The sequence below is a fragment of the Phoxinus phoxinus genome (genome assembly GCF_949152265.1).
Source record: "Phoxinus phoxinus genome assembly, chromosome: 3".
NCBI classification, from domain to species: Eukaryota; Metazoa; Chordata; class Actinopteri; order Cypriniformes; family Leuciscidae; genus Phoxinus; species Phoxinus phoxinus.
Window position 1 is genome coordinate 43,625,424 of NC_136878.1, and position 26,815 is coordinate 43,652,238.

The window sequence follows — 26,815 nt, forward strand, 5'->3', positions numbered from 1 at the left end:
AAGCACCATATATTGATATCGATGGTAAAACACCTTTTGGTTCCATGGAGGCTTTATTTCAAGAAGCAAATAGTGTAAAAGCAACACTACTGTACTAGGTGAAATAAAGGAGAAAAAATATTTTTAAAATAAAGCTTAACTTACTCCATAAACTCCATCGCCATAGTGTTTTGGTGCCCATATTTCTTTGTTTTGCCGCGTACGCGCTTCCTGCTTCAGAGCGATAGGTGGCGCTATTTGCACCATTCGCGTGAATTGCGACCAACACATTTCAGAAGAAGAAATCTATCCAAGGATCCTATCAGTACAAATTGAACAAGGAGCGCTCCTTGACGGACATTTTGGTAATTATTAAAACTATTTGTTTTATTTTCTTCTGTAAGAGCAATTCCAGGATGTCCTGTTATGGTCGGTTTATTAGTTATAGGTGTTGAAAAAAACAACAGTGCCAAAGTTAACCAAGCCATTTCGCGAAGTTACCACCGGTAACGTTAGTTATTTATCAGCGCGAGACACCTTTACTGCTCGTGTTTACATCTAAAAGAGAATACCTGAAAAATGTTATCATGTTGTGAAGATGTTCTTTTAGTTTCTGTGAAGAAGCTTTTGGCAAACTTAATGTTTAGCTATGGGTTAGCTATGGGGCTAACTGTTGTCAGAAGGAGGGTGGGTACGGTCATGTTTTGATTTTTTAGTCATGTAAACAAAATACATTGAAACATAAGACATTAAGATATGTTGAGTCAGCTAAACTGTTAAATTAAACCGTGATATTGTCTAAATTGACTAATAATCGTTGTCTAGTAGTTAACATAAGCATTGTCTCGATCTTGTGTCAGTTTCTTAACCACCATCAGCCATGTGAATCGTTTATAATAGAAGGTAATTTGGTTTCAAATATTTTTTGTGAATGTGTAAATATTGTATTGAAATATTGTATATTAGCATATGTGTACAGTGCTATAATTTAAAGGGTAAGTTCACTTAAAAATAAAAATTATCTCATAATTTACTTAACCTCAGGCCATCCTGGATGTATAGCCTATTACTTTCTTCTTTCAGCCAAACACAATTGGAGTTATATAAAAAAAAAAAAAAAAAAATCCTGGCTCTTCAAGGCTTTATAATGGAGTCTATGGTAACTTTTTTTTTGAAAACCCCAAAAAAGCGCATACATTCATCATAAAAGTAATCAATACGACTCCAGTGGGTTAACAAAAGCGGTGTGATTTTGTAAGAAAAATATTCATAATTATAGCTATTTAAACTATAATCACTGGCTTCCGGAAACGGCCGTACACGAGTCGAGTTCTGGCGGACGAGTGACCTCATACATTTAGACATATTTAAAAATATATCTATTTAAGTGTAAACTAATTGTCACATTTTCAGACACTTAACTGCATGTTAATTGCAATTAAAAGTAATTGTATTATAGTTAAATTTATATTAAATGCAGTTAGCTGAACTTTAGATTATTATTATTTTTTACCCACTCAAGTACATCTTTATATGTAATCATTCATAATAATTGCTTCTATTGTCTTTGCAATATGGTCACTGTAAGTGTACTGACAAGCATTTATGGTAAACTAAAGTGTGCTTCAAAGTTATTTTATTTAAACTTGAATGCCATGTATTTAAATATATTTGTAATTACACATGTGTAATGATTAAGTTGTAATTTAGTACTTTCAAATGTATGTTAAAGTACTTGACATGTGCTTTAGTCAACAGATCAAAATAAGTGTACGGTACTTCTTTAAAGCACGACAACAGATTATTAAAACAATGATTTAAAATGTGCTTTAAAATAAAACGGTGTTCTTTCCATTGAATGGGGTCTTTAAAAAAGTATATTTTTTACTTAAGTTATACGCTCAAGATTTTGATTACACTTCAAGTACAGATTGAATAAGATTAAGTGCACTTCTTTATCACATGGGGACCCTCTTGATTGCATCTTAAGGTCAGTATGGTTGAAATACCAAGTTTAGGCTGTAAAACGTATCAGCCTAATTGTACCAATAGAAAATTAATATTGTCCAATACTGAGTTGATAACCAACACTTGCCTTCAAGTTTCTTAATTGTCCATTATTTGTTTAATATCTGCTTTTTCGCCATGTTGTGAAGAATAAACTCCATGTTTTAAAATATCAGCCATGTCATGTGTTGTTGAAGTATACTTATTTTTTTAGCTATTATTGTGTCAAAAAAATCTCTGGTTCCATTTCAGTCATTTCATTGGCTCAGTTTTTGAAAACAGTTGTTTATTATTACATCCATAATCTAACTTCATTGATTTTCCTTTTTAGTTCCGACTGTGAAATCTCAGATGACTGCTTGACTCCCTCTGCTGTCTGTAAAGGCTTGACGATGGATGTGTTAGATGGTGGTGCCAGTGAAAACACAAGTGGAGCCGAGACTGTTGGCGCGTCGAGCCTGTACGCGGCACTCGGCCTGTCATCAGAAGATGTGGACGCACTTGCTCAGATTCCAGAGAGTGAAATCAGCGTTGAGACCCTCCCTTATCTGATTATGCAGCTCAAAGCGAAAAGAGCCCATAAAACATCATCTACCACCACAGACACTGACCACAGAGGCAAGTCACAGGACAAGCTGAATACACCCGAGAGTTGCAGCAGTGACCGACGCAAAAGCCCCTTGTCTTCCAGCTCAGCGAGGCGCTCTGGGAGCCACGGGAGCCATGAGCAAGAGCATCACGGCAAAGGGGAGGGTCATAGGAAGGTCGAGAAGTACACAGGAGGAAAAAAGGAGGATACAGGAAGATTCAGGAAGTCATCCCGAGAAAGTCAAAGTGGGGATCTCGGTGCTGCCGAGACAGAGATCGGCGACACCCCAACGGTTTTCCCACACACATGCTCTCTTTGCAATTGTAAGCTGAATTCCATAAAGGTAAGTCGCAAAAGTGATGTGCTCATTAACATATGTGACCCTGGACCACAAAACCAGTCACACGGGTCAATTCTTTCTCAAAATTCTTTTAAATTGAGATTTATACATCATATGAAAGCTGAATAAATAAGTTAGGACAATATTTGGCAGAGATACAACTATTTGAAAATCTGGAATGTGAGGATGCAAAAAAATCAAAACATTAAGAAAATCTCCTTTCAAGTTGTGCATTTATGTTCATAATTGTGCTGCATCCACTCACAAAAATACATGTTTTATATATTTACGGTAGGAAATTTACAAAATATCTTCATGGATCATGATCTTTACTTAATATTCTAATGATTTTTGGCACCAAAGAAAAATAGATAATTTTGACCCATACAATGTATTGTTGGCTATTGCCACAAATATACCCGTGCGACTTATGATTGGTTTTGTGATCCAGGGTCACACATGTGAGTGCCACGATGAAGGAACATAAATAAAAACATCAAAAACACCCAGAATAGATTAGAAAATATTGTAAAATCACTCAATTCAGTGCCCTGAATTTAGCTTGTTTTTTGTAAGATTCACAATTAGATCTTACTCATCACACCTTTCTGTTTAATTGTGGAATCCTGCCAGTTTGATATCTTATCCAAGGACAGCCTTTCCCAGAGGCAAGATGCCTACAAGAGACATGTATGTCACGCCTCTTAATAATGGTTTGATATCTTCTTTAGTCTTTCACAGCCGTCTGTTGTTTGATATAAAATCCCCTGATATTACAATCACTGCTCAGTGGGCCACAAGACTTTCTCAGACGCTTCTCATGGTTTCATAATACTGCTGCTACTATTATTTATTATATATTGAATAAAAATACTCTGACATTAATATATTTTGAAGTGGAGGAATGTGAAAATAAAAGTGTCCCGACTCCCAGACAAGTCAAGACAGGACAAGAATGAAGCTATTAAGGCACAACATAAAGTGAAGTTTATTTACTGTCTGTGCCCTCATAGAATTATTAGGGGTGGGGAAAAAATCCATACAGATTTTCATATTATAGACTCAATACTATTTTGCATGGGGATATTGTATTGATATTTTCAGTGAGTGAATTTCTGCTCGTGATTGCGAGTATCATAAGCATAAGTTATATGCTGTTAATGGCATATTTATGTATTTTCAATTATAGCAAGCAACAATATAAATAGGATTCTGCACACAATTACATTTCATAACTGAATACTGTCACCCTCAACTTGTTCATTAGGGTGTTGGTAAGGTTGTTTTTTGTAAAACTGCTTAAAACTATATTTATTGTAAAAACAAATACATTGAATTTAGTGTGAAAACATTGAAATGTGCAAACATTTTTATATGACAACTGTAATTTCTTTGTAAAAATGTCTAAAATACGAGGAAGGAAAATATTGAACAAGGAAAAGGAGATAGATATGAAGGTGTGAAATGAACAGACTGAGGCATTTGCAGTTGAAAAGTTATCCATTTCAAAATATCATAGTATGTTACGCATATTGCAAATTTGCTAAATGTTTAAAATCGCAATAATATTGTATCGTGGGGCCTGTGCCAATTCCCACCCCTGAGATGTATTGTTTATGGCTATTTTAAGGCTTCAGATGTGACTTATCTATTCAGAATTTCAAGAAAGGTTTATATTTAGCTCCAGCTTTGAGTTTCCATCCAACAAGTTCAAATAAGAAAAGAAAATAATCAAATGAAATCAATCTTATTATCGCCTAGTAAAGTAATTGATTTACTGGAAATGCAAAATGGGCATTACCAGATAGATAAATATACTCTTACCATCATGTACAATTTTGGTCATTCTATTGTTCACCTCTTGCAAAGTCAACCATAATAATATAGGCTTGTATTTTATATTTTTATTTATTTTTGACAACAATGTGTTTTACAACTGATTAGAAATGATCATAATCCTTTCAAGTGCTCTGTTTTTTTGTTTTTTTTTTTACTTTCAGACATGGAATGAACATCTAGTAGGATTCCGCCACAAATCACACGAATCGCAGTCCTTTCCACGAAGTTCCCGCTCATTTCCCTCTAAAAGACCCTACACCACCGACCCTGTCATGTGTAAGCAATGTTGTATCTATATTTGATAATGTTGCTTCCACAAAGAAAAATAATGTTGTTTTTGTGTGTAAATCATTGTCACGTTAAAATAATTAATAAGTGAATTAGTAATTGTTACATCTAGTGCTGTCAACGTTAGCAGATGCGATTCATTTTTTTCCAGTTTAACACGTTAAAAATCATTATGATCACGCTTATTCATGCAAATGCTTTTAAATCATCCAAGCGACAAGACAAAAGAGAACGGGCTGCCTGTGAATCTCCTGACACAAACACACACACACACACACACGTGTGCACAGAAATACGTGCGCCAGTATCGAGTTCTCTTTCGCGCTTGAACAAACAACAACACACAAATATGCTAAAATGCCCGTTTTGTCATGTAGTCTCATAAGAGCAGCCTTAAATAAGTTAAATAAAGTCTTAAATGAACGTGAAGAGTTGTGAGAAAATGGGACGCGTGTGAGATCCACGTAATGTGCGGCAGATTTTTAAATCACAGCAGCCACTAATACTGTCTGTCATTAATGTTAATCAAAGAACAAAGGTAACAGGGGAAATTACTCTTGACTGAATAACCTTTGCAGCTTTAATAAGGATAAATCTATATTTAAATAATGCCGTGAAGACTGTTTGATAACTTTATTTCTGTAAATTTCCTACGGGTAAATATGACATTTATTATGGGTTTATATGAGGATTGTTTTAAGTTCACTTAAATTAAAAGTTGTTATATTTTTGAAGCCTAATAAATGTAAAATATATATATATATATATATATATATATGTATATAGCTTTCAATTACTCTGTAATGTTGAATGGCTATAATGAATGTTTAAATAAAATTAGGGGGGAAAATTATTTTCATCGAGAAATCCGTATCTGTATTAGTGATATTGGCTTTCATTCATATAAAGATGACATTACACAAGTATTTAAAATATACTGTCTTTATGTTGTTTCTACATTAATTTGGAGATTAACTGTGAAATTATAACATTATAAAAAATTTTTTAAAGGTCCCATGACATGAAATTTTCACTTTTTGAGGTTTTTTAACATTAATATGAGTTCCCCTAGCCTGTATATGGTCCCCAAGTTTCTAGAAATTTCAATCGGTGTAAATCGAGCTTTTGCTATCTTTCTCTGCCTTTGAAAAAGTGGACGCTCAATCAGGCTGATCTTGAATCTCCTCCGTATGACGTCATACGGAGGAAATGTTACCTCCCCTTTCTCTGCTTTGCCCGCCCAGAGAATATTTCCCGCATGAGAAAATGAGCTAGGAAGTAGGAACGCGTGCGCGCGATTTTAGTTTGTCCACGGGAGATATCATGGCTTTTGAGCGAGCGAAGCATAATAATTGCTCAATAATTGGATGTACAAATGAACACCGAAGCCTTTTTTTAGTTCCTTCATCCAAGCCCCAGAAGAACCAGTGGATTCATTTCATTTCCTCTGGAAATGCGCCGACACAACTCCCCAAAGTTTTGCATGTCTGCGGCAAACATTTCACCGACGACTGTTTTCTCAACTTGGATCAATACAGAGCTGGCCTCGACGAACGTCTGAAAATAAATCGATCGAGCCGAGCAACAATTTCTGATGTGTAATTGTTCAAGTTCAGACAGGTAATCTTTCTCTCAAATCGTTCAATACTGCTGTTTATGCCTCAGTAAGTCAAGCCAGTGACTAAAATATAAACTTCACATCGTTTCTTTTAGTAGGATGAAAATAATCGTATTTAAATTGTGAATAAATTATATACAGAAAGCGATCAAAGAACAATCTTTGTAGGAATCGCGCGCACGCGTTCCTACTTCCTAGCTCATTTTCTCATGGACACAGCGCGATCGAGTTTATCTGGACACTTGCCAAACTCGTTATGAAATCAATGACGCACGTTACACTGCACATGAAGCTCTTACTGTATTTACATCATCGTGTTTGCATTGGTGAAAGCAGAGAGAGTGCAGAAACTGCGTTGCAATGATAAGATCTTCATTCTCGCGATCAACAACAGACTGTCATCTGCTTGCGCAATGCTCATCACGGCAACATTTTATGTGATGGGAATAGATCTAAATACTTTAAAAACTTCTGACGATTTGTTAATCTTGATAGCTGTAATAGTAAAAACGTATAATAACTGTAGTAAAAGTATTCGAGAGAGTTTCACATGTAATAAGTAGCTATTTCATATGCAAGCATGTCAGCCAATCACAGCAGTGGGCGGTTACACTGAAGTCTCATACAGACACGCCCCTTCAAACAGAGCGTTCAAATCAGAGGCTAAAACTGGGCTAGGAAAAAGGCCTTTTGTTTCTAAATTATGACTATTTTCTATCTAAAAAACATACTAACATTATAAGGGCAACCCAGGACACATTATAAAATAATATAATAACCCCATGTCATAGGACCTTTAAAAAAAAAAAGAAGTATCAAAACGTTAGTGTTTTTAAGCGTGAATAATCACAGAAAGAATTTGTGATTAATCTATTTATTTTTTTAATCGATTGACAGCACTAGTTTCATTACATAAAGTGGAAAATATTAAATGGAATTAAAGACCCCAGAAAAGGGTTTTGTGGCTTTTACTTCACATCTGTTAAAATGCTCTCATGATTAGCTAAAACCTATTGGCTAATAAAAAATAAAAAAAGCCAAGCCCTTCAGTATCTTGCTCTCCAACTTCCTGTTTCAATAGGAAATACATCATCACATGAAATAAACCAGGCTCATCAAGCCATTTAATGGGGTCTTTACATTTGAATGAAAGACATGTTATTCACTTTAATACTTGCATAGGTGCTGTATAATATTTATAGTAGCAAATTAGTGCTGATAAATAGATTTTTCTCTTTAAGGGGATCCGTTCATGTCCACCACATCAGACCGTCTATACCCTCCTAAGGTAAATGTATTGATGTGGTACTGTTTTATGTTAATTTCCATTATTTGTGCAGTCAAATCAATATTTGTCTTGTGGCTATATGATCCTCAGCCCAATACAAGAGTGGTCGTTGCCAAGTTTTCTATGGGCGCTGTGACCGTGGAGGAGCTTTTAGTGCTTGGCAGAAAATTCGGCACAATTGTGAAGCACCTAGTGTTCCCAGCAAAGGTAAAACACACCAGAAAGACATTTAGGTTCATACACAATGATTAACCATTTAGTAATTTCATATAACTTGGTGTCGAACTTAATAAATAGGTGTCGAAGACTCCGAAACGATTGAGTTAGAGAAACGATATTGTTGGAATCACTTTCAGAACGATTTTTTCCAGTTGATGACCTATAAAAACATTGACAGCCAATCAGAATCCACCCTGCTTTAAAGAGCTTGAGCATTTAAAGTGACACGACAAAACTGCAGCATGCGTTTAGAATAAACAACATTATTTTGGTGTGGACGCCAATCGATCTTCTTTATATATTATTGTTCTTTGTGTGAACGGGTTTTAACTCTTTCTATAATCTTTATTTTTTTTACACAATTGTATTACAGTGATTTTATTTTATTTTTGCACTAGTCAGTTCTCACCACAGTTTTGAGAAATGCTACAATAGTGGCAGTGGAGCGGGAAGAGGGGAGACGGCAATTTGGCTTCGTTTTCAGTTTAATTTTGCTCTCATTGAGTTAAAAGCATCAAAGCATCCCACAAATACACGCTGAAATTTACTATTACTCGCAACACAATATACTATACCTGGTTTTGTAAGTTGACCGTAAATCACACAACGTACATATCGCATATGTTTGCATACGTACATATCCCGTGAATGCTATATGGTAATGCACAAATAAATGCACAGCCGTTTGCATTTGTACTCTGCATCTAATTATATATGAACGCATCTTTAATAACTTTTGAGGCATATTTGCTGAATTTTTATAAGCCGTTTTATCAGTTATAGGGCCATGAAGACTGGTAACTCTGTGTTGATGAATCACGTTGGTGTCGAAGACAAGCTAGAGTCTATTGAAGAGAACTTACGCGACGCATAAACTCTTACAAAGCAAATTCATTGTCATCGATATACTACAGTACAAGAAAGTACAGTACAACGTCACAGACATGAAGACTAATTTAAACCCGGAAGATGAAAAAAAACCCGCATAGAAATCTTAAAATTAACTACAGTAGTCAACATTTGAAGTGGATCAAAAAAGTTCATCAAAGTTGTCCTAAGACAAGAATGGGTATTGTTCAAAATTCATGTATAACTTTGATGAAAGGTTTTGATCCACTTCAAATGTTGACTACTGTATTTTTCTCCTACAGTCAAAACTAACATATGGTAACATTGTCCTCTATAATGTTCAACATTCATAACTCATGTTTATCAATTTAAATATTGTCATATTGTTCCATATCTACATGTTGTGTTCCAGAAATCAGTCACTCTCATACGCACATGTGAATGCAGGTCTTAAAAACCCTGCAATAATATTGTTAACAGGGTTTTTTGGAGTTTAGTTCTCACAAGGAAGCTCAGAATATGGTCAGTCACTTCAAGTTGAAACCAGCCTTCATCAAGGAGAACCGAGTCATCCTCTACCTATCACCAACAGTGGAAGGCATTCATGTGAGTAGGAAGCATGATCCTAGTTTCACAATGTTTAAAAGTCTATCCATTTATCATGGATTTCCTATACATATTTCTTGTGTATTTCTGATTTGCAGTCACCACCCAAGTTTGATGAGCCTTCACAGAAACGAACTAAACGCTCGAATGCACCCTCTGTGGTTTGTTTTTCGCGTTTGCCTCCTGGCGAGGGCGTTGAGGATGAAGTACTAGAGCTTGCAGGCATGTTTGGTGACGTGTGGCAGTCAAAGTTTACAGACAGTAAGGTAAGGTCACTATCCTGATGAACTTGTGATGTCTCAGCTGATGTATTAAAACTTAAGAGACTGAGTTTCTGGGTTCATCCACTCATCCCCTCTTATAACTATGGGACAGTACTTTAATTATAACAACCCATACTACACCAGTCCTGCTGATCTCAACATTCAAACACAGAACACTTAATCGTACACAAACTTACACGCACGGTCTTGTTTATTCCTACGCGCACACACACACACATATACACACACACACACACGCGCGCGTACACACACGCACACAGCCTTCCTTTTCCACCCTCATGGTAACCAACCCCTTTTTATTTTTATTTTATTTTTAATTTTTATGTTGAATGTGTGAAACATGCTCTCTCCATATTTTTATAATATCAAACAATCATTGTATGTTGTACGTTTTATGTCTTTTACACTTTGTTTGGGTTTTGTACGTGTGAAGTTTTGCCAATAAAATAAAAAATATAAAACTTAAGAGACTGACCTGTGATGAATGTTGAGATCTCTTTTAAAGTACAAACTAGGGCTGTGAGATATATATTGGCATATTATATAATGACCCTTCACAGATAGATTATACTGTCATATTGAATCAATACATTTTCAAAATGGGAAGTAAAATGTTTAATGTTAATCAATTAATTTTATGTGATCATTGTCGTGTGTCTATGTATGTTCAGGCTTTGATAGAGATGGTTGACTGGCGTGATGCCGACATCATGGTGAAGTATTACTACAGTAACCCACTGAGGATTCAAGGCAAAAGTGTCAAAGTAGCCATGTCCCACATCACCAGCCTGCGGTAAGAGACTTCTGATATCCCGAGCCCTAAGAGGTATTTAGTAGTGCTGGGCGGTTTGACCAAAAATGTATATCTCGGTTTTTTTTTTTCAAAATTCTGTTTTTTTCCGGTTTATGACTTTTTTTTTATTTCTTTTTTTTTAATGCATAATCAGGTGTTCAATGCATTTTCTACTGGTTGAGAGAGGAATTACTGCAGTAAATCGACTTAGGATGGTCTATTTTACTGTCATTAGTGAATATTGTAGAATAATTCCACACTAGTAATACATGGCCATAATACAATTATGTAGTAATACATAATACAATACAAGAAAGATATTTTGAAGAATGTCAGTAACCAAACAGTAGTCTGTACCCATTGACTTCCATAGTATTTTTTTTTCCTACTATGGAAGTCAATGGGTACAGACTACTGTTTGGTTACTGACATTCTTCAAAATATCTTTCTTTGTGTTCAGCAGAAGAAATAAATTAATACAGGTTTGAAACAACTTGAGGGCGAGTAAATGATGACAGAATTTTAATTTGAAAGTGAACTATCCCTTTAAGTTAAAAGTATTGCTTAATTTAACAGACCTGTGTGTGTGCGTTTTATATTACTAGTGCAGTGTCCGTTCTCGGAGCATTTAGGCCTGCCTATATTGCACCAAATGCGACACTGCACTCCCGTCGATTGGACGAACGGTTCTTAGAAACCTTTTTTTGGGGGGGGGGGGGGGACCAAAAAACCTCCAAACAACAGCCCGGCTCCTCTTTTTGGCACAAGTTCTTCTGTCATGTTCTAGTTCTGCAGCATCCATCTTCCCTGTAACGTAACATCAGAGCACTGCTTTGTTTACCCTCACCACGACTCGCAACATTGTAAAGGGTCCGTCTGAAACAGTGTCGCGCAGTGTAACGTTCATTCTGAACGTTGTGTAATTAAATGCATCGGTATGACGGTATATTAAAAATGAATATCGTAACGAAAATATACACCGGTTTTCGGTATGAACCGGTATACCGCCCACCACTAGTATTTAGAGCAGTGGTTTTAAGTACAGAAATGGGTATTAGGTCTGTTCTGAAAGTGTCTTCCCATATTTTTTACTGTACGTCAAAAACTGTGCATCCAATGAAACTCAAATAACACACCCATACAATGTGTTCCAAATGATTATGCAAGTGACTTATCAGTAGGATTTCAGTACAATAAGCATTCAGATTTTAGTTCTTCAAAGAAAGTGTTTCTTTGTTTTATTTCTCCATATCATTTTAGATAACTAGTATCAATCTCAGACAGGTTTGTTAAATAGTTTACTAATATGGGAAGGAAGAAAGATCTTTCTGAAGATGAAAAGCATGAAATGGTGCAATGTTATGCAAAAGGCATGAAAACAACTAATGTTGGGTGAACTGAATTTATACTGCCATTATATATAAAATTGTCTTTTTATTAAACTATTACAAAAATGTCATTCTAAACAACAATTTTTCTTCCTAATTTTAAGAAGACATTACATTCCAGAAAGGAAAAATAAAGAAATATCAAAGTGACTGATCACCACAACAAGCTTCTAAACATAAACGGAAAACCTTATCTCTGCACAGCTGCAGTTTAGACCGTATCTAGACAAATCTCATGGCCAAGAGAGCAAAAAAGGACATGGTGCTACCTTTTGGCTTTGTGTTTTATAAGTGTAACTCCATGTATTATGTTTTTATTTGCTTCATTAACATCAAGCGTGCTGTATTTTAAAGTGACAGGAGAGAGAGTTTACATTAATTGATCACTTTCTATAATTTACAGATTTTATTTTTGTTTTACTACACTCTAGTTAAATGTGTGTGTATATAAGATAAAAATAAAAATAATTTCAAACTCGCTCGTCATGAATAAAGACTGGGTAGCCTGCATGGGGTTAAACTATAAATAAACAAACAAACATAGCTTTTACTCTGACTAAAGTACGTTCTACAAAGCAACTCTTCACATATTTTTATTTAAAATAAAAAAGAGCTCTTTGACCAACACTAAAATCATGATACATAGTAGTTTAGTAGACACATTGCTTTAAATCTGTAACGCATATGTAACTACAAACTTTTCCTTTAAATGAAATGTCAAAAAAATTCTAAATGTACTGTGTAAAGTTGCATTAAAAACTATGACATTTCAAAAATAACATACTGTCCTAATTCATTTTAGAAACAAAATACGTTTCAAATGTATCCAGTGTTTTGAATAAAGAAGTCATGGAAATGAAAACAATTCTTAATACAATTCTCATTCAGTTAAATATTGAATATTAATTTAAAGAAATTATTAATTTAGGTGTTTCATTAGGTGTTTTTCATTTTATTTATAGCATGCTAGTTATCACTCACCAAATCTTAAAATAAAAAATATATTTTGTAAAGATAGTGTAAGCATCTAAGCATAAACCTTCAGAACGAAAGGTTTTTCAGAATATGCATTCATAAACATGCATTCAGTTAGTTCAAATATTTGACTGTAATGTTTAGGTCCTGTGGGCAAACTTTTAAAACTGTATTTTATGTAATTATGTTACAGTGACTCATTGTAAGTACCTTACTTTAAACAAGATGTATTCATGCATGATTCATATTCATACCTAAACCTGTAAATGAGTTCCACATGAAACAAAAATGTATGCTTTGGGAAATTAAGGAAAATAAGTGAATCATGCCTCCACAACTGTGATAATCACAGAGGCTGTCAGTAGAGCTTATTTTAAAGATGTCCTTAATTGAAAACCTTGTTTTATTTATTTCAGAGAGAACAGTACTGAGCCTCCGTCCAGAAAATCAGACACAAGCAAATACAGCAGACAACGAGACGAGTCCACGTCTAGCAACAAAGACAAAGGCGACAGCTCTAACCAGGAAGCCACAGAGAAAGAAAACCAGTTAATGGAAAGTGAAGACAAGGTGCTCGATAATGAGGAGGGAATTCAGTTGGAGGATGAATCTGGGCTGCTTGATGAGGGGACAGATGACACTGCGGTTAATACTGAGGAGGAAGAAAAAAAGGGAGAGGAGGAAAGGTTGGAAGAGGAGGGAGTCACTACTACTGCTGACGAGGAGAACAGAGAGAGAGGTTCAAAGCCGAATCAAGACGAACGGGTTAGTTAAACACTGTTCCCCATGAAATTTGTATGTTAAAATATGCAGAAAAAGCTGCAAGTATGAACACTGTTCCCCAATGATGATCTCAGTAATGATGCTAAAAATTCAGCTTTGCATCATAGAAATACATTTCGGATACATTTTTTTTATTAATATTTCACACTATTATTTTTTATGTATTTGTCACCCTAAACAAGAACAGTACTGTAAATTGCATGTTTGCTCTCTTGGCGCTTTTCCATTACCAGTACCAGCTCGACTCGACTCGGCTCGCTTTTCGCTCCGTTTTCCATTGCAGATAGTACCTCCACAATAGTACCTGGTCGTCATAGCGACGCGACACACACCCGCTACCCACACACACAGGACAATGGAGGAAATCGAGTGTATGCTTTTACATAATATTAGTAATGGGTATATCACGCAATCTCTGGCCAAACTATTTAAAAATGTTGAGGTTATTCAGGATACTCCGTCTGGCGCGTGCAATGATGACGCAGTGAATAGTGACGATTCTCTCTGACCAATCAGCAGTCTGCCGTGTGTCACGTCACGTTTTAGTATCGCCTAAGCTCGCTTAGAACCTCGCTGAAGGTGATACGAAAAAAAGTACCTGGAAGCAGGTACCGGTACAACTTTTACACAGTGGAAAACCAAACAAAGCCGAGCCGAGGCGAGCTGGTACTGTGTAGTGGAAAAGCGCCATTAGAGTCAGATTTCATAAAACAGGGCAAATTAGCATGAAAGCGCAATTCTAAAAAAGGTCCAATGGGAGCAGAAAGTTTCACTCGTGATCTACTAATGACACAAATTAAAGAACACAGACACAGCCCAATCATTTCCATAATGACCAACACAATCTTGCAAGAGCAGCGCAAATAAGTGTCTGGTTTAAGACATGCTTTTTTGGGGCGGTATATAATGGCGAAAATACCAGTAAATTGACCAGCACAAAGATTAGTAAATCACCTTGCGTGATTCATTTAAATACTCTGCTCCCATAAATTTTGTGTCTGAAAGGGAAACTCCTACAAATGCATATGCAACAAGGTCAGCTCCAAAAATAACCCCGTTCATGCTTTTCAGCACTAATTTTTCTCTGTTTTTATTCCTGAGAGTAATTTTTTAACGGCAAAAGAAGATTTACGCTGGAGCAAGCTTTTAGTAAATCTGGCTGACTGTTAAAGTTGCACAAACACAGGTTGCTATTAATAACTCAAATTAGACCCTTCCGTTGGCTTAAACAAAATCCATAAAAAAAAAGGATCATAACAAAAAATAAACACAGCTTTGGCGTGAAGTGGCAGCAGTTAAGAAACTATACAGGCCAATATGTGTCCGTTTAAAGACTAAAGCCACTGCCACTAATGGGACAAAAAGAACATTTTAAATGTTGTGCACCTGAAGAATACTATAAATAATGTGTAAATGAGTTTCACTGTCTTCACAAGTGTCAACAATTATTCACCTATGTTGTTTGGTGTAGAACTTTCACACACACTCACTTACTATAAATTTACTTCAATTGATCTGGATTCTATCAGATTTACTGAATAGAAAGTGTTGTTTGTGTACCTGCATCAAGCCTGACATTCCCCTCCCCCAAAATATTTCCAATATTTAGTTGATTCACAAAAGCCTGGAATACATAAAAAGAACAGTGTTGAAAAAGTATATTTTCACCGTATTTTTTGCTGTGCTAGTATGTGTAGCATAAATTGGTTTGTCATGAAACTTTTACTCGCAGCTACACTTCTGCTATGGAGAACTGTGCTGTTCACACAGGGGATGTGAATGACGTGACCTGTGACATGGGTGTCAAAATAAATGCATCCGATCGCATGTGTGGTGTGAAAGATTTTAGTAAACGTGAAAAAGACCAAATATGCTGGAACAACGTGAACATTAATTTTCATGCAGTGTGAGTAAAACCACTCTCTGTGCTTTTATATTTCTTATTTTTCTAGGATGATGCAGAATTTCCAGAGAACATAGAGGATTTTGTAACATTAGATGAGCTGGACAACACTGCAGGGGGGGATTCAGCTTTAGGTACGTACAATTCAAACAGCTCCTGATATCCATTTAAATCACTCAAATATGTCAAATCATAACTTAAAATGTTAGTTTCTTGCACCAAAAACAATAATTCCAGTCATTTTTACCTAGACTTCTTTTTTCTACCTCATAATTAAATGTGCTATTCTCAACATCACGAAAGCAGACATTTTAGAACCAACCGGTTTTGCAGCTTAGTTTTGATAAATGACTTTTTAGACTGGGAAAGAATTTTTACAGTAAAGTCGTAATGAAATGAAAGTAGCAACATAGACATTTATCACAATAGAGAAGAAAATATGAGTAAAATGGATTATTGAAAAATAATTTTTTTGGAGCGGGTCTAATATATTAATTTTAAATTGGATGGAGGAAGATCTACTCTCGCATTGGCCGGGTTTATGCAGACTAAATGATTGGAGAAGTCAGGCAACATCACCAGAGAGAAGTCTGTCATTTCACCAGAAGATCAAGTTTTAACAATGGATTAAATATTACTCGAACGTTTTTAAAAATGAAACGTATGCATGGATGAATCGTTCACAACAAGATCACTAACATGCATTTAGCAAATATTGACTTTTAGAGATAAGACATCAGCGTTTCTCACAGGTTCGCGTTTAAAGTCTGTGTAGAGAGAACGATGTCGTCTTAAGCCTGTTTTATGCTTCTGCGTCGAATCAACGGCGTACCCCCGCAGACCCTTCTGCGTCGACGCGAACCCCTCTCCGCCCCCTCTGCCGTAGCTCGACGTGCACCTCAAAAAAATTGTAACTACGCGTCGAGGCGACACCAAGGGGGTAATCCATCCGCCGGAAACTGAAGCCTCCGCGGGAGCCGCCATTGTAGCAGAACTTCACCTGCTGTTAGCATTCCATTGACTCCCATTCATTTTGGTGTCACTTTGACAGCGAATAACTTTACATCTGAAGCGTCCAAAGACTCCATTTGTCCATTATTTATTTCTAAAGAAACACGACAATGTATAAAAGGCTCCATTACTTTGTATCTTACGTTATAACTTCGTAGAAGCCGTTTTTGTAAAAAAATAGGCTAACGATTGCGTCATACCCACGCGACTCTCTGTCGCACTGTTGAGAAATTACCGTATAGACCGGCGGAGAAGCTCGCAAGCAATCGGGGGGACGTGGAGGCATAAAGTCAAGGGAGAAGCCCATAGAGATTCATAAAGTTGCTCCTGCTGCTAGCTCATGGACAGCTAATGCTCACGCTCTCCGTCTCTGCGAGATTCGGAAGGGAATGATTCAGATTTCTCTCGACACAGCTACTAGAAGACCCACGTCACATCTACGTCGTCAAGCTCAGTTTGAGCCTGCGCAGTTCGCCTGGCGATCAGGAAGTGATTGCTTCAAATGGGCTTCACTTTTCTCCGTTGAAATCTATGGGGTCGCTGTGTCCATCTTATTTACTGTCTATGGGCGACACAGACCACAAGGGCTGTGATTGGTCAGATTATACATAAATTCCGGAGTGTAGTTTTTCCGGTTTCCCCCTCCTGCTATAGCGCCATTTTTAAAGTGACCACTGCACTGTTTGTGTTCAACGATGGATCAAGTTGAGGAACGTTTGTTCGAGGAAGTACGAAAGTACGACCATTGCTCACCGGCGCACGGAACCAAAACAAACTAGCAAAGAGATTCGCGAACCACAGCCCCCCTAGCGTTCTGGCGGTGAAATGCACCGCGATGCAACACAACCCGACGCAGAACCATAAAACCATAGACATGTATAGAAAGGCTAGATGGCTCAAGGCGGAGTCAGCTGTGTCGTCACTTGGCGGCCATCTTAGGTCAGGAGACTGCGCTGCTGCTCCCTGCTGCTGTGGACGGAAGGTGAGTGACATACGCCAACTAAAATGCTCGTAACTTGCTGAATTCTTGACGGATTTACAAACGGTTTGGTTTATTACAAACCTTATTAACGTGGCTATGATTTGTGCTGATGCTGATGTTTAATAAACTCCGTGGCTATACTTTTTCACAAGTATGCAGTTAAATAGCCGCATCCCTGACGTTTATGACACACCAAGCCGTTTGAAAATCGGTTGAAAATTGAGCAAAATATAGTTATTTCAGCTCTACATGCACAATAGACTTTAATGTTATAACTGGACGAGCGGTCCTGTCCTAAGATGGCCGCCGTGTGACGTCGTCGGGTCCCATTGGCTCTCAGCGCCGGTAAGCCATCTAGCCTTTCTATACATGTCTATGCATAAAAAGGCCACGACGCCGTAGGAGTGACGGCGTAGCTACGGCGTGGAGTTGACGCAGAAGCATAAAACATGCTTGAGCGGTCTCTAATTTAATAAATAATCATCCTTGCGACGGATGTGAATCAATCAAAACTAACTTTAGCTGAAAAATATCTTTATTCAAGAAACTCTATAAAGACAAAACAATCTCTGTTACCTTAAATTAAATTATCCAATTACTACTGTAAAGCCACTTTGAAACAATCGCGCTATATAAATGAAGATGACTTGACTTTTTCATGTCGACTATTAATTAAAATGATCATGGGAAATTCTTCATGATATGATCCCTTTAATATGTGTATATATAAAATTAAAATGTGTAAAAATTACAATTAATAAGTTCTCCTACAATTTGCTTTTAATCTATGACTGTAACACTTTTGCTCCTTTATTCCAGCTCCCTCTGTGTCACAGGTAAGCATCACATCTCTCGTTTTCCTAACTTTAGTTGTTGGATGTTTTTGAACATAAACATACTGAATATACTGTATTTCCAGTTCAACAGCTTGAGCAATAGCAATAGTGTATTTTCCTGCACACGCTCACAGGATGGTAAAGTAGTGGTGGTTTGGCCCATAAAGAAGACACCTGACTTGAAGAAGGATCTTTGCAATCTGGCTGCACCCTTTGGCAGTATGGTGAAACATACTTTGTCCTTGTTCAAACAAGAGGTCAGTGTTTTGTGTTTGCGTTTGGTTGGGGACAAATATACATTTTCCTTGAAATAAAATCTTTATTTGAACAGAACAAAACAAGTTTTTCTATTTATTTTTTTTTAATAGTCTTTAATCAAGTTTTCAGTGGATGGTTGAAACATTTTACTAAATATTTTGTATTTACAGTAAAATATTATATTGTGACGGTATATAAATAATCATATGTTTTTATTTTTAATAAGATAGTAGTACACAGGACTCTATTGTTAGTGTGTGAAAACGTGACGAAAAACGATATATTTTCTATTAATTATTTTAAAAATGGTACTTTCTACATGTACTGCATTTTTAAAAAGCAGTTTTTAACATTACAAGGTAAAAACAAAGGATACATTTGCATTAGGTAATGCAATGTGAGCTAGAAATGAAACTGCAAAAAAATTATTCATTGCAAATATGCAAATGTGAGCAGTAAAATTAAAGCCAGAGGCCTTGTGATTTGCAAAACAGCTGTGGTTAGTACTCTCAATAGTTATTGTGTGTTTTAACCATGCTACCACGTATGATTTCCATTTTACTTATCACAGTTATCACATGATTTTCAAGTTTTTCAAGACGTCATGTGTCTGTCTGTGTGTGTGTGTGTGTGTGTGTGTGTGTGTGTGTGTGTGTGTTTTCTTGTAGGCAAGGATTGAATTGGAAACAGTTGAAAAAGCCCAAGAAATGGTGCAGTTCTTCAAAGATCACAAGGCAAGGATGTGTGGCAGACCGGTGTCTATTTCCATGTGCCGGACCATGAAAACAATAGAGGTATTGTGTTATGAAAACATACTAGACAGAAAAACACGCCATTAACATCCAATTTATTAGTAATCACATTTTTTTCAGTCAATATAGTGATAATGTCACTGCTTCCCTTTAAAACTTGGTTCACTACAATAAAAGAGAAAGAAAATGCTGTGGTTTACTCTGCCACATGTGCTCTAAAAAACTACATGATTTATTTTCTCCATAGAACACAGAAGGAAGTGTTTAGAAAATATGTTTAGACTGCAGTTATACACATTCACAAGAAAAACTGAAAAATGGAGGATAACAGTATGATAAATATAAAGATATAAAAAAAGAACAGTCAGTTGTAGCGATGGTGGCCCATCAATAAACATTGTTATTTTAACTTTATATTTATTTTGATATTTTTCGGGTGCCAGCCAGGCATTTAATCATGGCAATAAGTAAACTCCGGATAGTTTATTAAAAACCACCAGCTACATATGAAGACTTGAAAGAAAAGAGAATAAAACTAAACTCGTACGAAACCAATAACTAAAATAACTAATTTATTTTAGACAGTCAGCATGGATTGAGACAGTAACACACCTCCATCGTAAAGACAAAAAGGGAAAAACAAAACAACACTCAAACAACAATCAGTATAAAGAAAAATATATTTGTATCAGTATAAGAGAAAGAAAACAAAACCATGATTTAAATGAGGCAGCAATGGTATTTCGTCAATAGCAATCTCTACTGTATAGATACAGTGCAGAACAGAATTTCTCAGAAATCGCTTGCTGCACCTTTAAAGTATACTACTATTTTTCCCAGTCAACTTATTACTTAAAGCTCGCAGGTAAAACAAAGAGAAGCAAAACGCTTACAAATAGTTGCAAAAATAACATGTGGTCAAAACGATGACGCTTTTTTTTTCTTTTCTTTTTTCTTCAATGTGAAATACACCTGTAGCAAAGTTAGACGTTATAGGAAGGAGGAGGCGGGAGCCATGCGCAAATTCAGCAACTTTAATTAATAACATTAACAAACAACAAAATGTAAGTAAAGACAGCAGCCCCTTACGGACGACTGCTGTCACATATAATAAAACACTACATGAAATAAAACTGTCCAGGCCTGGTCCTCTCTCGATCTTCCCTGTCGTCGCTCCTCCTTTTATGCTTCCGCTCCTCCGTGAGAGACACGAGACCAGTGCGTAGCGCAGGTGTCGCTCATTATCAATCACGCCACCGGCCTCGTCCTGCTCGCCACAACACCACACAGCATGTTACAGGCTGATGGTCAGAGAACTTCATTCAGAACAAGATGGCTACACAACTGATGACACTCCTTTAATCAATGAGGTGGAGAGAATAAAGGTCACAGTTCACCAAACTCGAACTTTGGAAAGTGTGAAATGCTAAACTCCAGCGTTTGTATGTGTAGGAATGGAACGAAAAGTGTAGTTTGACCGGCTCTTAATGCTGCAACATAACAAAATGTGAAAAAGGAAGGGGTCTGAATACTTTGTGAATGAACTCTGTTGGCTGTAGGAAATTGTAGGCTGTGCTATATTCATCGGTAGCCTCAGGCTGATCCAAAGTATGTGCACAGTATAAAGTTTGCACACACAGCTGCTGAAAGGATGTTAACTTCCTGAGGAGAGAATATATGAGCATATAAATATAAAAATATAAATCAGCAGATTTATTGAATTTATAACAATCTTGAATTTGCATCTGACTGGAGAGACCCATCATAATTTTGTTTGTTGTTTCTTTTTTTATTTAATAGCTTTACTCTAGAAATGTGTATGCTCATGTATTTTTTTGTGAACTTGTATACCAAATAGGATTATTGCCGATAAACAGCTGTTTGACTAACAAAAGTTTATGATTCTTACACGTTTTGTCCGTCATTACAATCTTCATAATTAACCCAACTTTTATGAATTTTGAAATGTACATATAATTGACAAATCAAAGGCTATAAACAAACTACACCACGGTCACATGACTTCAACATCATCACCATTAAGCTTTGACAAATTTATTTAAAACCATTCCCTTAAAAGTTTTAGTCAGAATAGTTTGCAAAAGCATGATTATAAACACCACAAGGCTGTGAAAGTGAGTAGTTCAGTGTGTTTAATGTCCCGACAACCTCTGGAGTCCCATTTAGACACTTGTTTGCAACCGCCTTTTTCAAGACACGTAACAGCTTTAAAAAATCACAAGGGAGTTTTACTGATGTATTTTATGCCGTAGAATAAAATGTGGAAGTGTCTTGAGCTTGTGTTCACCACTGACCTTTTAACCAAAACCTCATTGACTTTGACACGTCTTGGAAATCACGTTTCCAGGTTTTCGCCCACACAAGTGTCACCCCTGCAGCACTCAATTAAACTAAAATGATTGTTGTGGTTTCTCAATCCCTCACACCCCTTTTAGAGCCCTAGTGGGAGATCCATTTTCATCAGCGGTCTTCCCAACCAGAGATTTCACCACAAATACACAAAAGAATCCCTTTTAAGTCTGGTTAAGCCCTTTGGAAAACTGACTGCCTACTCTCTATCCAAGCATCAAGCAACGGTACGTATACACACATTTTCCCCTCATCACTTTTAAGACATTTCGATTTATTTTTCCTGAGCCGTCCCTTTCTTGTTCCTTCTCAGTGTTACATGCAACTGGACAATGCCAAGTCAGCTGAAGTAATGGTTGCACAGTACAGTCGGCGGCCTTGCAAATTTTGGGGGTCTGTGCTGAAGATAGCCATGAGCAGGAAAGGAGACTCTCTGATTCGTTGGTAGGTGAATGTGTCTCAGTCATTTTCAGTGTAACTTTGAAATCATGTTCTCATTAAACGTCACTGAATAAAGTGGATGCACAAATGACACAATACATTTCCATCCTTGTTTTTGGAGTAGAATGGACTAGTACAGGCATTAGCAGGAATGTACAGTTGGCCTCAACAATATTTGAGCACACTTTAAAATCTTATTGTTGCAGTAGATATCAAAATATCAGAGTAAGTGGAATCTGCAAACAAATCATGATTTCTTCAGAAATACACTTTTCTGTATCTGTGGACCTGTCCAGATATATTTATGTTAACAAAATACTTTTTTGGTTAATTTAGAGTGTTCACACACTTGTAGTTTGGTTTGCTTAACCCATTTACTCCTAAAACGCCAGCTAAAAACGCCTATAAAAACCTATGTTATTCTAGGATAAATGTCCTTATCTCCTGAGGGTTTTCTGAAAAAATAAATTGGTCTAGACCGGAGAAAGGAAAGTAGTCCTGGTCTGCTTAGCGTTCACATTGGCATTTTAATACCAAAACTAAAGGCATAGGGTTATGTTCACAACCTGATTGGCCGGCTTTTATTTTTTATATTTCGAGACGGAACTTACCGAACATCCAAACAATGCTGTGTTTTGGAATAAATGCGCTCGTTGTATGTGCGTAGCTACATATAATGGTATTTTGACCAGCTGAGAACTTGTGAAGAGCATCATGTCCTGTTTTTGGTTTGTTCACGTGTCTTTGGTCCGTGTTGTGTTCATATTTCATTCGAACCGCACCCGAGTTTGTTTGGAAGCGGAGCGAGACTCATCTTTTCAGCGTCTCGGTCCTCTTTGTTTGCTGCACCAGGGTTCAGATGGCAGCGTTCACACTTATTCAGATAAACCGCACTTACAGAGCAATCGTACCAGAGTTCGGTTTAATCCAACCAAGTGTGAACAAACCCTTAGTTTGAAATGTTTGCTTGTGCTGTTTTTTTATTATAAATTCCAGTGGCATTAAGTGACTTGCAAAGTGGCATCCGTAGTTAGAGAACAGCAACAGTCAGATAAGTGGGAAAATATACCTAGTTGAAAAACTTAAAATATTATCAACAATATGTATGATTGTAGGTGAGTATAAACACTGTAACTGACTACCTTGAATTTTTTTTTAATGACTCGGAATGTGATTAAATAAAATTGGAAACTAAACAAGGTGTGCAGAGAAACCAACTGAATGAAATCTGCTTATTTTGCATGAATGTTTCATGTAACTTGTGACAACCATTGTGAAAGTAACAGAAATAAATTTCTGTGTCTTCATTTGTTTGCTCTATTATTACAGGAGATACACTTTAGAGCAAGAAACTGAGGAGAGAGAGTTAAAAAAGGTGGAAAAACAAATTAAACCAAGTTCTGAAAGAACAGGAAATGTCCAGGAAATCAAGAGTGACGCAAAGGAGGTGAACATCACACATGTTGGACACATTTGACAAAATCTATTCTCATGATCTTAGAAACATTTGAATTGATTGATTGTCCACTCATTTGATCATTTTCCTTTGGCTTCTCATAAAATTCCTTACGACTAATCCTTACATGCAGAACTATACTTTAGATTTACATTTTCAAACAAATTGAAAGGAAAGGAAAAGCAGCCAAGTGTCAGGCATATATGGTATCAATGCTGGTTAAAAAGAGAACTTGCGTGTTTGCAGAACCAGCAAAGTTCTTTACCGGATTGTGAAGGTGTTGGTGGGGATTCAGTTTGTGAAGGAAAAGGTTCGGAAGACGTTAATCAACAGGACAAAACCTCTTCGAGCCCTAATCAACCTGACCACATTGTGGGTAAGTTCATCACACACTTGCTTGGAATAGACTTGATCAATGCCTTATTATAACCACTGGATCTTCATTTAAAGCATGCAAAAATAAGGTTACACTTTATTTTAAGGTGTCGTTGTTACAGTGTAATTATATATTTAAGTACTGAGTAATATTAAGCAACTACATGTACTTCCTATAGGGTTAGAATTAGGATTTGGTTGTGGGTTAGTTGCATGTGATTATGCATAATTTACTGTTATTACTACGGTAAGTACATGTAACATATGCAACAAGGATACTGTAAAATAAAGTGTTTGTCCATAAATAAAAGTAACGCTTGTAGTGTATTTACAGTTTAGTCTTTCTAATGCTTTAAAATGTTTATGCCAACGGATTGCGATTTAGTGTGTGAAAGCAATTGAGGGAAAACTGTAAATCCTAAACACTTCTCTGCTTTATTTCAGGTGTGAACTACGTCATCCCAGTAACGGGTTTCTTCTGCAAATTGTGTAACATATTCTACACTGATGAGAGCAAAGCCAAAACCGAGCACTGCCGCAGTCTGGAGCATCACAACAACTTCAAGGTGACCGCAATAGAGATTATAAAGTGGGCTGTGAAAAGTCTTTTCTTCTCCACCTGTTTTTGGTGACTCCCATGCTCCAATGAGCATTTCTTATCCAATGGCCTAGAGCCCTGCGCGGGACTGTTTTTTTAATCCCGCTCCCGCAATATTTGTGTCCCGCCCACACCCGCAAACATTTTACAGCTTGTAGAAATTGTGAAAAAAATTACCAAACATTAGGGCTATATGCTAAACATTCAGAACAGCAGACAAAACATTGCGTTTAACTACAAGTTACAATTGATCGTTCGCAAAGACCCGCCCCCTTTAGTTACTGTTGCTATGTCCAACAAGCCACGCCCCTCTCACGCCCCACTATGTTCTCATGCAGTGAAAAATACATTGCGGAGTAGAGAGGACACTGACAACGTGCTGACAGACCAGCTTAATTTTTTATATGAAACAGTCTTACCTTTCAAATTTGGTCATTTTTTTAAGAAATCTAAACAATAAATACAGTTTTGTGGCTCTTTAATGTGTCTGTCAGATCGCTGTAGAGCCTCAGTTAAAGCTGCTCGTGAACCGATCATCTTTTCCTTCTAGTTCATTTATAGCATCAAATAAACATGAACGAACATCAGAAGGAATGTTGTTTTAACCGCAGAAAGGCGTCAGTACACTCCGCTTCTCAAGTTCAAATCCTCCCATGTTAATCTACTAACTCTCCTGACTGCTTTGTCGGACAAAAATGGCAGATTCGGCAATTGGAGGATTATGATTGGTCAGATCGCCTGTCAATCAAACTCCATGCGAAGGGTCAATTCTATCAACTGTTAAAACAACAAGGCTAGTGGAGCCCAAAAACACATTTAAACATGCGTAACAACACTCAGCGTTACGCCTACAACAAAACAGTTAGGATAGTTCACTAAAACAAACATTAATTCACCCTGGTGTTCTAATGCTGTTTGCCCTTCTTTGTTTAATGTCCACAAACGGATAATTTATTTCCTGCTCGCGCTCGTCCATTTAATGGCTGTGATTAGCATCAAATTTGTCAGAAGAATGATTCTATGCGATAGGCCTACGTGCCTGCCGTATATTCGTATTCGGGGGGTCTACAATATTACATTTAAATAATGTATTATTTAATAGAGCTGGGCAAAATAATTTTTCTATCACCCAAAAGCCAGTATTAGTTTTTCCTACACTGTTCATAGGCTTGCAGCCTCTATGTTACAGCGAATGCGTGAGATTTTATGTTGGTTTTATCTTGGTCTGGTAACATAAAATAACCTGATCCCGTTTGATCAAGGCATGTGACAGTTCTGACTTGTCCAATTTTCAGCATAGATTTTTCATTTCATTTTGGACATTCACATGGGTTTGAAGTTCCTATACCTCTTGTGCTGGTTGTGTGTGTGAACTTACATTTTACGCTTTGATTTTCAGCTCAAACATGCGGAAGTAGAGGAACCGGCAGACGGACACCCAGATGGTTGAGTGAAGAGAAGGGTGAACATGAAAAGACAAGAGACATTGTACTTTTGATTCATTATGTTTTTTTAATTTTTCATTCCAGTGAGTTTCCACATTCTTTCTGTTCAAATGTTTTGTTTTTGAAAGCGCTTCAAGAGTGACTGTGTGTGAGAGAGAAATGCGTGGATAAAATTGTGAAGTCATTGTAATGATTTGGATGTGCATCAGTAAACAGAATGAAATGTATATCAGCTGAAGTAGGAGTTACACTAAGCTCTTGAAATAAACTCAAGTTTGTTTACTGTCAGGTATTTTACTCTCTCCTGTATCACAGTATGTGCATTTACACCTTGATAAGAGCAGGTTACCTTTAGTTATGCAAGCTTCTCCGGTGGTCATGATCTGTTGTGTGTGTGAGTGTTCACCATAACACTGATCAACATCTACAAGTTAAACCTCCCAGCATTGGCTCTGAATAATTTGTAAAGAAATTAGCCTCGAAGTGAACAATTTTCCATCAGTTTAAAAAATGTTACAAATGTATCTTGCCACAAACCAATAC

General features: G+C 36.7%; 1 protein-coding gene across 2 annotated transcripts; it reads left to right on the forward strand.

Annotated features, from left to right (window-relative positions):
* The first annotated feature begins 267 nt into the window (after positions 1-267).
* Positions 268-26,563, forward strand: LOC306996247 (uncharacterized protein). Of its 2 annotated transcripts, none has more exons than XM_079608567.1 (19): positions 268-344; positions 2,338-2,918; positions 4,916-5,030; positions 7,902-7,948; positions 8,039-8,155; positions 9,497-9,622; positions 9,721-9,888; positions 10,578-10,699; positions 13,479-13,827; positions 15,798-15,882; positions 18,561-18,577; positions 18,661-18,834; positions 19,504-19,629; positions 22,044-22,184; positions 22,271-22,401; positions 23,728-23,845; positions 24,101-24,230; positions 24,674-24,795; positions 26,227-26,563. In XM_079608567.1, the coding sequence occupies exons 2-19, from the start codon at positions 2,379-2,381 to the stop codon at positions 26,275-26,277; spliced, it is 2,679 nt and encodes an 892-aa protein (XP_079464693.1). In that variant the 5' UTR covers positions 268-344; positions 2,338-2,378; the 3' UTR covers positions 26,278-26,563. The 2 variants fall into 2 exon arrangements, with proteins under 2 accessions (XP_079464693.1, XP_079464694.1); XM_079608568.1 differs by having other exon boundaries at positions 18,712-18,834.
* The last annotated feature ends 252 nt before the right edge of the window (positions 26,564-26,815 follow it).

Excerpts from the sequence above, each read along its gene's own strand:
- LOC306996247 (XM_079608567.1), top strand. The coding sequence starts at position 2,379 with ATGGATGTGTTAGATGGTGGTGCCAGTGAAAACACAAGTGGAGCCGAG. Across the intron at positions 13,828-15,797 it reads AGCCGAATCAAGACGAACGG|GATGATGCAGAATTTCCAGA; the intron begins GTTAGTTAAACA and ends TTATTTTTCTAG. Across the intron at positions 23,846-24,100 it reads TCAAGAGTGACGCAAAGGAG|AACCAGCAAAGTTCTTTACC; the intron begins GTGAACATCACA and ends GCGTGTTTGCAG.